This window comes from Cornus florida, unplaced genomic scaffold (genome assembly GCF_030987335.1).
Source record: "Cornus florida cultivar Cherokee Brave unplaced genomic scaffold, ASM3098733v1 CherokeeBrave_3.0.0_Hap2_Chr10, whole genome shotgun sequence".
Classification (NCBI taxonomy): domain Eukaryota; kingdom Viridiplantae; phylum Streptophyta; class Magnoliopsida; order Cornales; family Cornaceae; genus Cornus; species Cornus florida.
Genome location: NW_026775580.1, coordinates 53536678 through 53550972, shown reverse-complemented (window position 1 = coordinate 53550972; position 14295 = coordinate 53536678). Strand labels below are relative to the sequence as shown.

Below are 14295 nucleotides of genomic sequence, written 5' to 3'. Positions count from 1 at the left end.
TCTTCCATCTAAACCATAAACTCCTTTATAGGCTTTAGAAACCTCTATTCATGGCCTAGAATGGTTAGAAATCAATCGGGCATGTTTTGGTTGAATTCACATCCACTTCAAATTGAATTAGTAAAAAATGCGTTAAAAGTGGCTCTAGACAAGTTGGACTAGTGCACGTCCATTATGAAGTTAGACCAGTCCCAGTAATAGTTCCACCTGTCACCGGTTCGCCTTTGTTCTGAAAAAATTTCAGATTGCGCAAAAGACCTGACTTTTCGAGTTTCATTGAGTTGTCAAACAAGCTCAAGATTGGGCGTATAATATATGGTGAAAGCTTATTGAGTCAACTTTTTTACCATATAAAGATCATAACAAAAATTCAATTATGGAATTAAGGTATTATGACTTAAAGGACAGATTTTGATTCAATACAGGACCCTATATGAGTATTGATTTAAGACTATCTCCAATCATGTTCAAGGTCTCCAAAACATATTTTCACTTTGAAAAACATTTTAAACACCTTTTGAAAGTTTCCAAATGCACGAAGGTCAATTAAACCAAGTTCAAAACCTGGGTTAAAGGTGATCCAAGCTATCCGAGTCTTTACCAACCTACTCCTAAGTTCTCTTGAGGTCTCACTTACCTTTTCCCAAGTGTGATTGAACCTCGTGGAGCACATATTTTAAATATTTCAATGCAACGTCCATCTCCATTCATCAATCCTCAGTTTGAACTAGTGCTCCATTGGTAAGGTTACTGGCAAGGATTCATGACCATAAAGACGTGCGTTACATTTGCTCAAAAACACTAGTATAATACTTCTTTGGAATAGGATTTGCCAACATACAAATATTATTCTAGCAAAGTTATCTAGGCTGAATTGTTTCAATGCTGAAGCATATCCCTTCTCTTAGATTAATGGTATGCAGTGTAACTGTTCCAAGTTATTTACCGAAGAAAAAATTTAGACGACTAGGTTTCAGGAGCCAATTCTACATCAATGTTATAAACAACTGCTCTTTTCTGAAATACACTATCTCTGATTCTCTTTACCATTACTTCAGTGGTGTAATTATCACCTCCTGCCGCCTATGCAAGAAAGAGGGGGAGCCAGTTGATCACCTCCTTATGCATTGTCCTGTGACGCATGCCTGTTTGAATCTTATTCTTGGGTTGTTCGGCATGCGTTGGGTAATGCCACGATCTACTAAGGATTTGATTCATGTATGGAGAGGATGTCGTGTGAGAAGGGATATACGCGATTTCTAGAGAATTGCCCCACATTGCATATGGTGGTGCATCTGGAAGGAGAGAAATAGTAGAATGTTTGAAGGGAAGGAGTCGTCAACGGCAATGCTGAAACTTTATATTCTTCGTTCTCTCTTCAATTACGTGAAGAGGAGTTCTTGCTCTTCTTCTGATGATTTAATTATTTTCTTGGATTCTTTGGGGCCTTAGCCCCGGTTCCACTATTGTATAAGAGATGCGTTCCCCTTTTGAACGCCTTTTTATTTCATTATTACTTATCAAAAAAAAAAAAAAAAATTATCACCTCCTGCCATTACTGTCTGGTCAATCTCAACCCCATAAATCCCATCCTATACAGATTCATCACATATTGTAATCATAATCAAAAGTCAAAAGCCACTAAGAGAAATAAATCATAATCAAGGGTCATCATCATTTTTACTCTTGAATTTTACACCAGGATTCCCTGTGATCCTACCGCCATCACCATGCCTCCGAAACACAACCATCAACAGATATGAAATCCATAGTTCACCTCCAATAAATGTTTTCTCCTCCATTAGTTTTGTTTTCTCTATTGAACATTCCCCTCAAACTTTCATCTCTTTGAATTTTCACTTAATCCCCATCAGAATCACTATGGTGGTCATTGGCGACAATTGTCTACTCCATTATTACCTTTGAGATCTTAATCCGCCATTGGTGTTGACTGGAACCGGCTTCAAGAACCAGTTAACAACTATAGAAATTGGGTGTTTAGGTTGATGTTGTTGATGGCTTCAAATGATTAAGGAATGTGATGGTGGGCAGCAGCTATGGCTGGTAAAGAGATGGTGGTTGGCGAGTGATTTGGTGGTGGATATGATTGAGGGGTTTGATGTTAGGTAAGAAGGTGAAGGACATGGCATTTTGAATGACTTATCCAGTGTGGAATTTTTCCCACTTTAGCTCAATGTTAAGGACAGTGGTGGCCATGTTTACATACTCTTCCCTTTTCTTTGTCATTGGCCCTTTTTTTTCTCTTTTTCTTCATTGCTGAGTGAATGATTCTTTCTAAAGGTGTTAATGTTAAATCAGTGATGGACATGGCCTTTGCGAGTCATAGAGAGACTATGAACCATTAATACAAATAAAATTGTGGTGTCATTGTCATGTAAATTCAATTGAGATTTTAACTGAGGATTCGGATCCACACTGAGCAAACTACACAAAACAACCCGAGGATAGGTAAAAGGATCATACATCTTTATCACACAATGCACACAAAATTCTAGGGAGTATCATTATCTCGTACATCATGTTACCAACTCTTTTCTAGACATCCTTATTGATTTGAAGCTTTGGACATCTTTGGGGCATCTTTTGGACTTTGTTGATAGCTTGAAGCTTTAGTTGTCGCCTTTGGCATCTTGTGTATCCTTTTGGGAGCACTCCCCTCTTAAGCCAAAAAAAAATTATATTTGAAAAGCTACAATGTGAATCAATTCAATATAGAAACCAGAAACAAATGAAGATGCAATCACACAAGAACACATGATTTTTAACAGGGAAAAATAATGGGACCTAGTCCAAAAAAAAATTTTGAATCCACTATGAGAAAGAAGATTGCAAGTAGGTTACAGTTCCCCAAACCAATGAACACCTAGTTACCTCCTAGACACATCGATGCACCAAACTTTCCCGAGTGTCCAGACACATGATCCGCTCGTCAACAAACTTTTCTCCTCATAAATTTGCTTCTCCACCAACAATTCAGTCTAAGCCACTATTCATCCAGGTTATGTGCTTGTTGTGGGAAAACACTTAGGTGTCAACAATGTAAGTTCCACAAGATGATGATCCACTATGAATTATAACTCAAACATCTATTGCAGCACGGAGGATGATGAAAATAAAATATGCTCTCAAAAAATATATGATCTCTTAATAATGTGTAGATATCTCTTTGTATATTTCTGCATATATACATGTGAGAGCCTAGAGGTATTTATATAGTCCTTTGAGTTCGAAGGAATTAGCATTTGTTAGGGTTTCTTAGTTATAACCGGAAAAGGAAACCTAAACCTTTCTAGGAATCTGATTTAGCAAAGTTGCCCTAAACTGTTTGCCATGCAGTTTGATAAATTGATGGCTACTGGCTAGAAGCTATTCTGGACTTCAATATAATTTTTCTGGAAATTGTTGATTGATTGGCGCATTGATCAAGGCTTTCTGGTTTTTTTTTTTTTTTTTTTTTTTTAAATAATAATAATAAATAAATCTGTTTAAATATGTTTATTCCAAAAACAATTTCGTGTATTCAAAAAATCGTTTTCATGAATCAAAACATGTATTACTTATCCAAAAAAAAAAAAAAAAAAAAAAAATCAAAATGTGAATACATAAAAAAATAAAAAATAAAAATCTGATTAAATATGTTTATTCCAAAAACAATTTCGTGTATTCAAAACATCGTTTTCATGAATCAAAACATGTATTACTTATCCAAAAAAAAAAAAAAGAATCAAAATGCGTATGCATTGTCCCCTAAAATGAGAATGCATGATTATGAACCCTAATTATGAACCCTCATTGTCCCCTAAAATGAGAGTTCAAGAGGAGATTTTACTTTTTTGCCATTTGATGTATCTTCAATTTTTAATTCTGCTTTGGACATAGTTACCGCCATTAACTAACTAATTAAACTAGCTTCAAAAAATCTAATCAAAAGCTAAAAATAAAAATACTGACTCCAACTTTTGTTACGAAATTCGCCAACACTAAGGTATAGTTTGATAACTCAATTCATCGCTTAATTCTAAATGGATTAAGTGCTTATCCAATTAAAGAGCGTTTGAGAACGCATTTTGAATATCACTTAAAAAATAAGTCACTTAAAATGAAGTAAAATTTAAGTGATAGTGACTTCATTTATCACTAAAAGCTGACCACTTAAAATCCAAAAACTATATGTGTGTGTGTGTGTGTGTGTATATATATATATATCAAAAAAATTGTAAATTACAACTAGTGCTGCACTTAAAATTTAGCACTTAAAACTTTTCAGTACATTTTCAGTTGTATTAAACAACACGCAAGTTCTGATCCTAAGAAGTGATTTTGAGGACATATTTTATCATACTAATGATGTTATGTATGAGGTTATATTTAAAACAGTTTTGCTTCTATGGAAATTCAAATAATAGAAGGTTTCCTTGTGGGCATTGGCCATTGGGTGTGCGCGCATGACGTTGGTTTGGTTTTACACCTCTTGCTATTGGATGCTTCTAGTCGTACTGGTGATTGGTCACCAGAACGTTCAGAGCCTCATGGTATTGTTGGTTTACATAGAGATGCAATCGTGTATGTTTTCTCAAAATTAGCAGGCTTATTTAGACTTCGGAGAAGGGCATTGTAGGTCTGGAAGAGGTTTATGATGATGGTGCAATAGAGCCACCCAAAGACCCTAGAGATGTTTCTATTACTTGATGGAAGCATAAACCTTTGAGAATTTTCAGGTATACTAGTTGTTGGACTCCGATATTTACGAACTTTAACATGGATTTCTTAGCAAGAAGAAGGGTTACTACAAGATGTCACTTTTTGGTGAAATGGTAAAAGTTCGGGGTTCCAAAGTGCTTGTTGAGGCAGAGATACTTTGTACGATAATAGTGCCGAAAGTTAGGTCTGTGCCTAGCACCTCACATAGGCAGAATGAATGGTCATTACAAAAGAATTCTCTAGGAGATATCATGTTCCAGAGTATTGTCATTTCTATTGGGTTTGCTTTTTTGTTCTGTTTTCCATTCTTTCCTGTCATGTTTTTTAAAGGTCTTTTCTTCCCTTCTAATATTCCTTTTTTTCCCCAGCAATTTTTTTTACCTTCGTAGTACACCCAAAAAAGAGACTGTCTTTTGGTTTACTGTACTACATTCTTGCTTTGCGAAGTACTTGCTTAATTATTACTCTGTGATTGTCTCTTGCTGTCATAAATTAGTTAACTGGTTATTTTTATGTTATATCAGTTAAGCTCTAGGATAGTATCTTCAACCTCTCCCATTGGGCCTGGAAGTAATGGGAAAGCACCCACAAGAAAGCCTTATTTTGGCCAGAAGAAACCACTTGAAGCACTTGGTTCTTCGCCACCTCTGTCAAGGTGATATAACCTATTCTCTAGCACAGCAGCAGGATGATTTTAAAAAAATTGGTCCAACTATGCACCTCCTAAATATTAACACTAATGGATTAACCTACAGCAAGAAGCAGAAAGTATCTGGACCATTGTCGGATCAAAGCATTGAACAACTCAATGACGTCACTGCTGTCAGTGGAGTTAATCTCAGGGTATGCAATTTGCTGTCATTAATAGTATCTGGCTGGAAGTTTACCTGCTAGTTAATTAAGTAATGCACAGTCAGGAGCTCATGATGATTCTGTTTTTTTTTTTTTTTTTTTTTTCGGTACAAAAATAGGAAGAGGAAGAACAACTTTTTTCTGGTTCCAAGGAGGACAGTCGAGTTTCAGAAGCGTCTAGAAGAGCTGTGCAAGAAGAAGAAGATAGGCTGATTTTGCAGAAGCTGCCCCTTCAGAAAAAATTGGCAGAAATCAGTTAAAGCCCATTCTTGTCATTAGAGTTTTTAAATCCTGTGATATATGCATTTTGTTGTGGGACATAAAAGCATTTTAATAACACATACTGGCATAGCTTGACAATTGGGTTGTACCTGTGGCAGTGGCGAGATGCGATGTAAAGAGTATAAGCAATGACGTGGAGCGATGCTTGTCACTGGTGAGATTGTTGTTACTATATTTTTTCAACTATGATATGTTTATGCTTCTCTTATGCAACTAAATGGTCAGTGCGTGGAGGAAAGACTGCATGGGCTGATAAGTAATTTGATTAGGCTGTCAAAACAGGTTAGTCTTCCTCATTTTCATTAATTTTCCTGCAAGAAAAGGATTTGATCAAAGAAAAAATATATATGAAAGTTAGGTGACTCGATTTTTAGATTAAATTATATGAATTTTTGTAGCGGGTTGATATTGAGAAGGCAAGGCACCGGATTCTTATCACCTCCGATGTTCGGCAACAAATTATTAGCATGAACCAGAAAGCTAGAGAAGAATGGGAGAAAAAACAGGCGGAAGCTGAAAAACTCCAGAAACTTGATGAAGTGAGCATCTCTTGCATTCACTTAGTATTCAACATTAATGCCTGTCTTTTTGGGCATTGTATTATTGGAGTTTCTTCTATATATTTTATGCTTGTGAATGCAGCCTGAAGGTAATCCTGGAGTTGATGGCGATAAGGAGAAAGACGAAGGTCGTGTGAAATCACTTAAGGTATCGCTGATGATTGATTTCAAACCATTGTATATTCACCACTCAGCTGATAAATGAAATTTGTATATTTAACTTTTCCTAATATACAGGCAAACAAAGAGGATGACGAAAAAATGCGAACAACAGCAGCAAATGTTGCTGCCCGAGCTGCTGTAGGCGGAGATGACATGCTATCAAAGTGGCAACTAATGGCTGAGCAGGCCAGGCAAAAACGTGAAGGAGTTGATGTACCATCTGGTTCTCAACCGGGTAAAGATGTGAGCCACAATCCTTCGTCAGCCTTTGGAAGAAATGCAAATCAAGAGGCAGAAAAAAGGGGCCAGTCAGCTGCCTTTGCCACATCTGGTGAGTTTGATCTAAATTGATCTTATTTAAATGTTGCATTTGGTCACTATTGGCATAAATCATGAAGCAGGACTGTTGGTTGAAGGAGTTTGAATGCTTCTCTTGGCCTTTAGCACCAGTGCTTAATTCACCTTACTGGATCCTATAAAATATTTTCTTTTAGTTTTTTAGGATAAGTGAACTTAAGTAACATGTATGTGGAAATATATCAGAGGAGAAAAGGAGCAAGTGTATGTTAAAAAAAAAAAAAAAGAATGGAATAAATACAAACGTATTACTTATGTGCATTTTCTAATAATCTATTTTATAGGATAGTCATTATTCCAACTATCTTACACGGGCAAAGTGATGGCTTTAAAAAGGAAACAAAAACACCACATTCGTTAGAATTAAAATGAGAATGTTTAGATGGATGGTAGGAATGACCAAGGAGATAGGGTTACTAATCAAAATGTGAGGAGAAACTAAGAAGAGTCGTCGTCGTCGTCATCACCATCACCATCATCATCCTTGCCTTTGTCCCATATGAATGTAGTTGGTCCCATGAATTCTCTTTTTTCATTCTTTCCTATCATATACCGTGTCTCTTGATCTCCTCCAATATTTATTTTTTAAAAACTATATTTAATTATTTCATCCCATTTAAGTTTTGGCTGGCTTCTTAGTGATGCCTATTAAAAAAAAAGAGAGTAGACTTCGGTGGTATGTATGTATACAATGTGGACTTATAGATTCACCCATAAGAAGATGAAAACTAGTTTGCACAGAACGTAAGAGGTAGAGAGGTCGATCAAAACTAACAAGGGATGAAGTTACTAGAAATGGTTTTAAAATTTTAAATATAAAATAGGTGAGAATGACTTGTAATATAGAAGAATGAAAAAAGAATTCCATTCCCCCCATGTCTCAAGACGCAGCAAGGCCAACTTTATTCATGAGGGATTACAGCTAGGATAGTAATGATGATGATTCTTGTTCTAAAACTTTTCTGTGTGCCTCAAGACTTTGTATCATTTCAGTTTTCCATGAACAAGTTAAACTTGTACAAGCTTCATTGTTATTTCCCTTCTGGATCTTTTTTGGGATAAAGGACCTATTATCTTTGATTTCTCAGAACCTCTGGCCCTTGGTTGACTGGTTATAACATATTTAGCTACCCTTAGCTAGTCTAAACAAGGCTTTTGAGTTGCCATCTGTCTTTCAGCTCAAAGATTGATTCTTGTCTGATGATAAATTCTCTAGATGTCCGGAACGTGTCTCCTTTTCTTAATGATGCCGATGTGCTTGGTCCATATAGAGCCCATTACCCCATGTTGATCCCCCTCCTGCAGGAAATTATAATTACCTCTCTCCTTGAGCAAAATTACGAAGACCTCCCTTGTGTATCAACATATTACAATTACCTTTCCTGTCAAATGTCATTGAAAGGTGTTAATGGAAGTTGCAGCTTTACTAATTTATCCTCATATTCTAAAAATAGTTTATTATTGTCATTATACAACATTTAAGAGCAAAAAGATATTATAAACATTTATTTTGATGACATGAACAACTTTTAATGTTGACCAGTTGACTATTAAAAGAATGTGTTGGCCAACCACTATAAACCTAAACTGTAACGAGTGTAGTTTTTGAATAGATAGATCATTGGGGAGGTTCTATAATTTTGTCTAACTAAAGAAAGGAAAGGGGTGCCTTTTTAAATTGTTTGTGCATCATCTACATTTACGGATGTTCATGGCTAATTTTGTATATCAAATAAATCAAGCTTGGACTCTATTGCGGTTAATTTCCTTGATATGATCCTTACTAGGCATTGTGCGGTTAATTTCATGAGCTCTGATTTTACCCACGTTTTCTTTCCACAGGTTCGAGTAGAAAATTTGGAAGGAATCAAGTTTCAGTGCCTCAACCAGTGGTGGTCCGCAAGATCTCCATTAAGGATGTGATTGCTGTCCTTGAAAGGGAGCCTCAGATGTCAAAGTCTACACTGATATATCAGTTGCATGAAAAAATGCGTGCAGATGCTGTAGCTGAATAAGCTCAAGTGTGTTGCAACGCTCCCAAGCAAGTCGTGCTGTTCTTTCATCACTGATGGCGCCATTACTTGAAATTATTCCGTCCTTATTCACTTGTTGTAACTTGTCTGCAGTTAGTTTTATAAAAAGTATCAGTGGGAAGATGTTTAAGCTTGTAAATTGTATATTTTTTTTTCCTTGGTAAGTTCAGATTGGTTCTCCAATCCATATGCGTCGTTATCTTTGGTGGTTTATATTTCATTAGTTTTTGGTAGTTCTGTTTTTTTTAAATTTAAGTGTACCAATTTATCTCCAATAAATTTTTTTTGTTGCAGTTCTTAATATGTTTTTTCAGAAGTTGAGTTAGAAAGTTGTAAAAAAATCTTAATAATTGTTAAGTTGATTTTCTTAGTGAGTAATTGGACTGCTGACCTTGCAAGTCACATATGTTATTTATTGCTTTTTTCCTATGTAGAATGATCTGTAAATGTTTCTTTGTGCGTGTTGTTCCCTTGCTTGCAGTGATGTTATTAAAAATTGCTGGTAGAAGTTGGAATGAATATCTGGTGGTTTGGCCGTTGATCAAAATATGTTACCTGCCTCCTAGCTCTGCAAATTTGCAGCTCAGATGAGTTAAGATTAGGTTTAAAAAGAAGGATGTTTGTTTTTTTTTCGGCATTCAATTTACTTGTTAGAAATTACATTGTTTAGGCCAGACTATGCCAATGGAGAGAAATTATTGTATGGTTCTGGAATTGACAAAAATAAATAAATAAAACTAACAATTAAAGCATTTACCAGAGAAACTATTGTATGGTAGAGGATCCGAGGGGATTATTATGAATTTTGGGACCATTGCATTTGCTTGTGCGTCAGCTAGTGAATCTAGGATCCGAATCGTAATACTTATGACAAGGAGAAAGGACTCATGGATTGTAATCCAATTTTGCAACACGAGGGAATTGCAGTCAATAATATTCAATGATTTTTACATAAATGAGATTGTATTAGCTTAGTAACGACATCTTCAAAAAAGCCTTACCTAGCGTGGATGATAAAACATCATATTTTCTCATTTTCGTCGGAGGAGAGACCGGAAAGAAATAGCATTTGAAAAAAGCCATGTCCGTTAAACTGCGTTTAGCATTATTTTACGCACTAACCATTCTCAAACTAGTAAGTCCAATTATTCAAGGCAGTGAGTCCTTAGATAGCAAAGTACATTAGAGAACTAAAACTATGCCTTAAATTAATTCATATCCCATTTACCAGGACAAAATGGTGGAAACACACATGAGAATCAGAAAAAGGCAAAGGCAGACGAGTGCAAGCAATCAGATTCTATTTTCACCAAAAGGTTATCAAGCATCAAATATGGTAGCCCTTCCATGTAATCATACAAACAACCAAACATTCAAGTCGAATTTGGAAGAAAGTACTAGCAAAGCGGTGATATTATATAAACATATTCCACAATGACAGATAACAACCAAAGTTTCAAACTTGAAACGCATTGACGGATAACAGACGAAGTTGAAACCCATTCCTGCAAGTTCCTTCCCAATTTCATATCATTTCTTCAGATGAGGAAAACATGCACCCACATCAGCTTTCGGGTGTTTAGCTTCCGCGTGCTCCCTGCACTTCACCTCTGAAGTGGTGCAAATGAACGTCTGCATGCACACCTTGCACTGCATTCAACCATCACCATGCATCAGATCATAAACTGTAATATTGCTAAAGGTCCAAAGGTATAGGCACAGATTCTTTAACTTCAGATATGGTAATTACTTTCCGGACTTCCAATAATTCACTCCTACATTCTCTCAATTAACCAGATCTCCAACCAGATGGAGCATAAATGCATGGTACTTGCTGCTTTTGTCTTATATTTTTTTATGTTAAATATCACCTTTTTTTTTTCTTTTTCTTTTTTTTTTTTCTTATTGGTACTCACACACACTTGTCTCTTCTGAGACTTAAACCCCTAACCTCCCTTTAGGAAGTAAGAGACCGATACCGTTAGGTCACTGGCCCATTGGTAAATATCACATTCCTATGGAGCATCGGAAAAAGTAGTGCTGCTGAATCTCTGCTCCTTCCATGCTTCTGCTCCTAGGGTGAAGCTCATGGAATTTGGTCATGAAGGCTAACACAGAAAAGTCATGCTCACAAATCCATCTGGTCTACTACTTCGTCCTAGAGATGCAGTTTACAAAATCTTACTGTCTCCTCACCTCGACAAATATATGAATGTCAAACACCTTCACATTATGTGAACATTGTTTTGTCCTTTTAAGGAAGCTCTCAGCTTATAAAGTATTACTACACTGGATGATATCATCTTCTCAAGTTCAACTTTCCTTCTACAAAGTATGCTGCAAGTGTAAGCACGAGAGAGAGAGAGAGAGAGAGAGAGAGAGAGAGAGAGAGAGAGAGAGAGAGAGTGTGCATTCCTTAAATGACCTGTTAAACTAGATTAACAGTTAGCTCTTATGTCAACTTTTAATGGAACCTTAGCTAGGAAAGTGTGCACAGTTTATAAAGTAGCTTGTATTAGATCCTTGAACAACATTATATACCATCAAAAAGTCAATGCAAAACGAAGAAATTATACACATAATGGAGAAAATATCTTCCGAAATGACACCGAATATAAACCATAGATAACTGGAGCAGGATACAACTATCATAATCATCTAACTTCTTAAAACAAAGTCCATAAATATTTTCTACTACCGAAGACTCACCATGCAAATGCTACAATGACCAATAAATTGAAAAATTGAAGTACTGAAATTCATTCATAGTCACATGTTTCTTAGCAATTTGTAGCATGTAAAGGGAAAAAGGAACATTCCGCTTTTCTAAGCAATATTTTGTGTATGGACTAAAAATGACAGAAATTTTACATTCAAGAATCCTTTACCATCAGCGATGCACCGGATTCTGGTAGTTGTATCCTTGCGCCAATTATCTATGATTTATTTTTGGGGTCATTTAGAAGATTTTTTCTCCACTATTGTATAATTTATTCGTTCTGCATTAACTTCACTGGTGGTAACAGATTCTTGAATGTAAATTTTCCTTATTGGTTTTCAGTCCAAGCACAACATATTGCTTAGAAATTTACGATGTTCCCTTCATCCTTTACATGCAACGAATTTCTAATAAACATGCAATTATGAATGAATTTTAATACCTCAAATTTCAATTTATTGGTCATTATGGCAGTTGCGTTGCGAGTCTTCAGTAGTAAAATCATTTATGGACTTTGCTTTAAGATGTTGGTTGATTATGGTAGATGTATCCTTGCGAGTTGCGCCAATTATTTGTTATTTATTTTTGTTGTCATTTAAAAGATAATTTATGGACTTTGTTTTAAGAAGTTAGATGCATGTAATGGAAGAAGGGAACATTGTACATTTCTAAGCAATATGTTGTGTTTGGACCGAAAATGACAAAAAAACTTTACACTCTCCGTTAGAAGTTAAAATTAAGATAACAAGGAGAGAATAAGATGGAGGGGGGAAAATATCATTAGTTTCAAACCAATCATAATTTGAGATAATTCTTCTGAACCGTTAAATTTTCACTAAAAACATATGTTGTGTCGAGACTGAAAAAGACAAAGGAAACTTTGCACTCAAGAATCCGTTAGGAAGATAAATTAAGAGAGACGAAAATGACGGAGGGAAAAAAAAGCATTAGTTTCAGACCAAACATGATTTGAGATTATTCTCGTCTTAAATTTTCACCAAAAATGAAGGCAATGGACATCAAAGAATCATATCCATGAGTGAAAACCTCATTGCGAACGATGACGATGACAGCATTCATCATGATTCAATTGAAATTGTGATTCATCCAAAAAAAAATACCTCTTTAGAGATAGAAATAGCTCACCAAGGTAAGTCATTACACACAGATTCGTATCATAATCCAAATATTATATATATCCATATTGATTTCTAAGCTGAAGGAGAGTAAGCTCAGTTTATGCAATTAATATTACAGATTACATCTACTAATCAATATATATATATATATATATATATATATATATATATACACACACAGATCACATCAAATAACTAATACATGCATTTACACACATAAATATAGGGTAGAAGTGAGAATTGCTACAAGGACACTAAGCTCAAATCCTGTAACTAATTGAATATATGCATTTATATACACGAAAAAAAAAAACACATGCACAGATACATACATACATACATACATATATATATATATATATATATATATATATATATATATATATATATATATAGGGTAAAAAAGAGATGATTTTGAGATTATCATACAAGGAAAAATAAAATAAAAAATCCCCCAATAGATATACCTGGATGGTCATGGCTTTCTTGTTGGAATCAAGCTGACTTCCTGCGAAGAGATAGACCGTAGATCAGGTCAAATACAATTGAAATTTGGTACTTTGATGAATTTTGAAGAAATAAAAAACCCTAAGATTGAGAGAATTATATATATATATTACCCTTGGCGCCTTTGTTCTTCTCCAGATTTCTCTCACGAGCCATCTTGGACTTCTGAGCGTTGCCTCCACCCATAGCTTCTCTGATCGCCAAAGATCTCTCTCTCTCAAACCCTAATTCAGCTTTCGCCTTCGCCTTCGCCTTCGCCTTCCTGCGTTTGGTAGGCCTTTGTCAGGACTACCATATATATATCTGTGTATTATACCACTTTTTGTTGTATATATATGTATATATATACATATAGATTCATACAAATACACGTATAATGTTTGTGTAGTGTGTGGTGAAGGGACAAGTGTGGTCCGACACGAAGGTTACGCGAAAGTTCTTCCATAGTGCGAGGCTGCGAGCCAACAATTGTGGCGAGAGGCAAATACTATACGAATTCCATACGACGTCGTTTACGTAGAAAATTACTAAATGAAATATAGCCCGTGTAGCTGGTAATGATTGAAAAAAAACTAGTAACTGACTTTCCTTGTGATCTGAATAAATTTATCGTTTAATGTTTATTATTTTAATTTTTTCTTTGTAATTGTTTTATTAAATTTTATAAAATGACAATTTTTTTTATATAAAATAAAATATAATATATTATTTAAATATAAGAATATTATTAACTTTTTACACTCAAAGTCAATTTTGAACCACGGACTAATGAGTTTAAGGGAGGTTAAAATAATAATTACTAAATACTTTACTAGTATTTAATTTTTCCAAACTTTTAAAAAGGTAAGTTTTACTCAAAAATTTAAGCATATTCAACAATCTTCAATATTTTACCTACCTCTGAAAAATAAGAACTCCTATATTTTTATTTAAATATATAAATTGTTAAATTTGAAAATATT

General features: G+C 35.0%; 2 protein-coding genes across 4 annotated transcripts in view; one reads left to right on the top strand and one right to left on the bottom strand.

Annotated features, from left to right (window-relative positions):
• LOC132276192 (transcription initiation factor TFIID subunit 4b-like) overlaps positions 1 to 9370 on the top strand; it is a 53670-nt gene extending 44300 nt beyond the window's left edge. For all 3 annotated transcript variants that reach the window (XM_059777516.1, XM_059777514.1, XM_059777513.1), the window contains 9 exons: positions 5247 to 5377; positions 5478 to 5565; positions 5694 to 5829; positions 5955 to 6010; positions 6082 to 6138; positions 6255 to 6395; positions 6499 to 6564; positions 6654 to 6909; positions 8778 to 9370. In XM_059777516.1, the coding sequence (XP_059633499.1) occupies positions 5247 to 5377; positions 5478 to 5565; positions 5694 to 5829; positions 5955 to 6010; positions 6082 to 6138; positions 6255 to 6395; positions 6499 to 6564; positions 6654 to 6909; positions 8778 to 8950 (1104 nt within the window). In that variant the 3' untranslated portion in view covers positions 8951 to 9370. The remainder of the gene's footprint in view (positions 1 to 5246; positions 5378 to 5477; positions 5566 to 5693; positions 5830 to 5954; positions 6011 to 6081; positions 6139 to 6254; positions 6396 to 6498; positions 6565 to 6653; positions 6910 to 8777) is intronic.
• Positions 9371 to 10252: 882 nt separating this feature from the next.
• On the bottom strand, positions 10253 to 13636 carry LOC132276193 (uncharacterized protein At2g23090). The gene is made up of 3 exons (XM_059777517.1): positions 13447 to 13636; positions 13294 to 13334; positions 10253 to 10618 (listed from the first exon to the last, which is right to left on the bottom strand). The coding sequence occupies exons 1-3, from the start codon at positions 13517 to 13519 to the stop codon at positions 10499 to 10501; spliced, it is 234 nt and encodes a 77-aa protein (XP_059633500.1). The 5' UTR covers positions 13520 to 13636; the 3' UTR covers positions 10253 to 10498.
• Between the last annotated feature and the right edge of the window lie 659 nt (positions 13637 to 14295).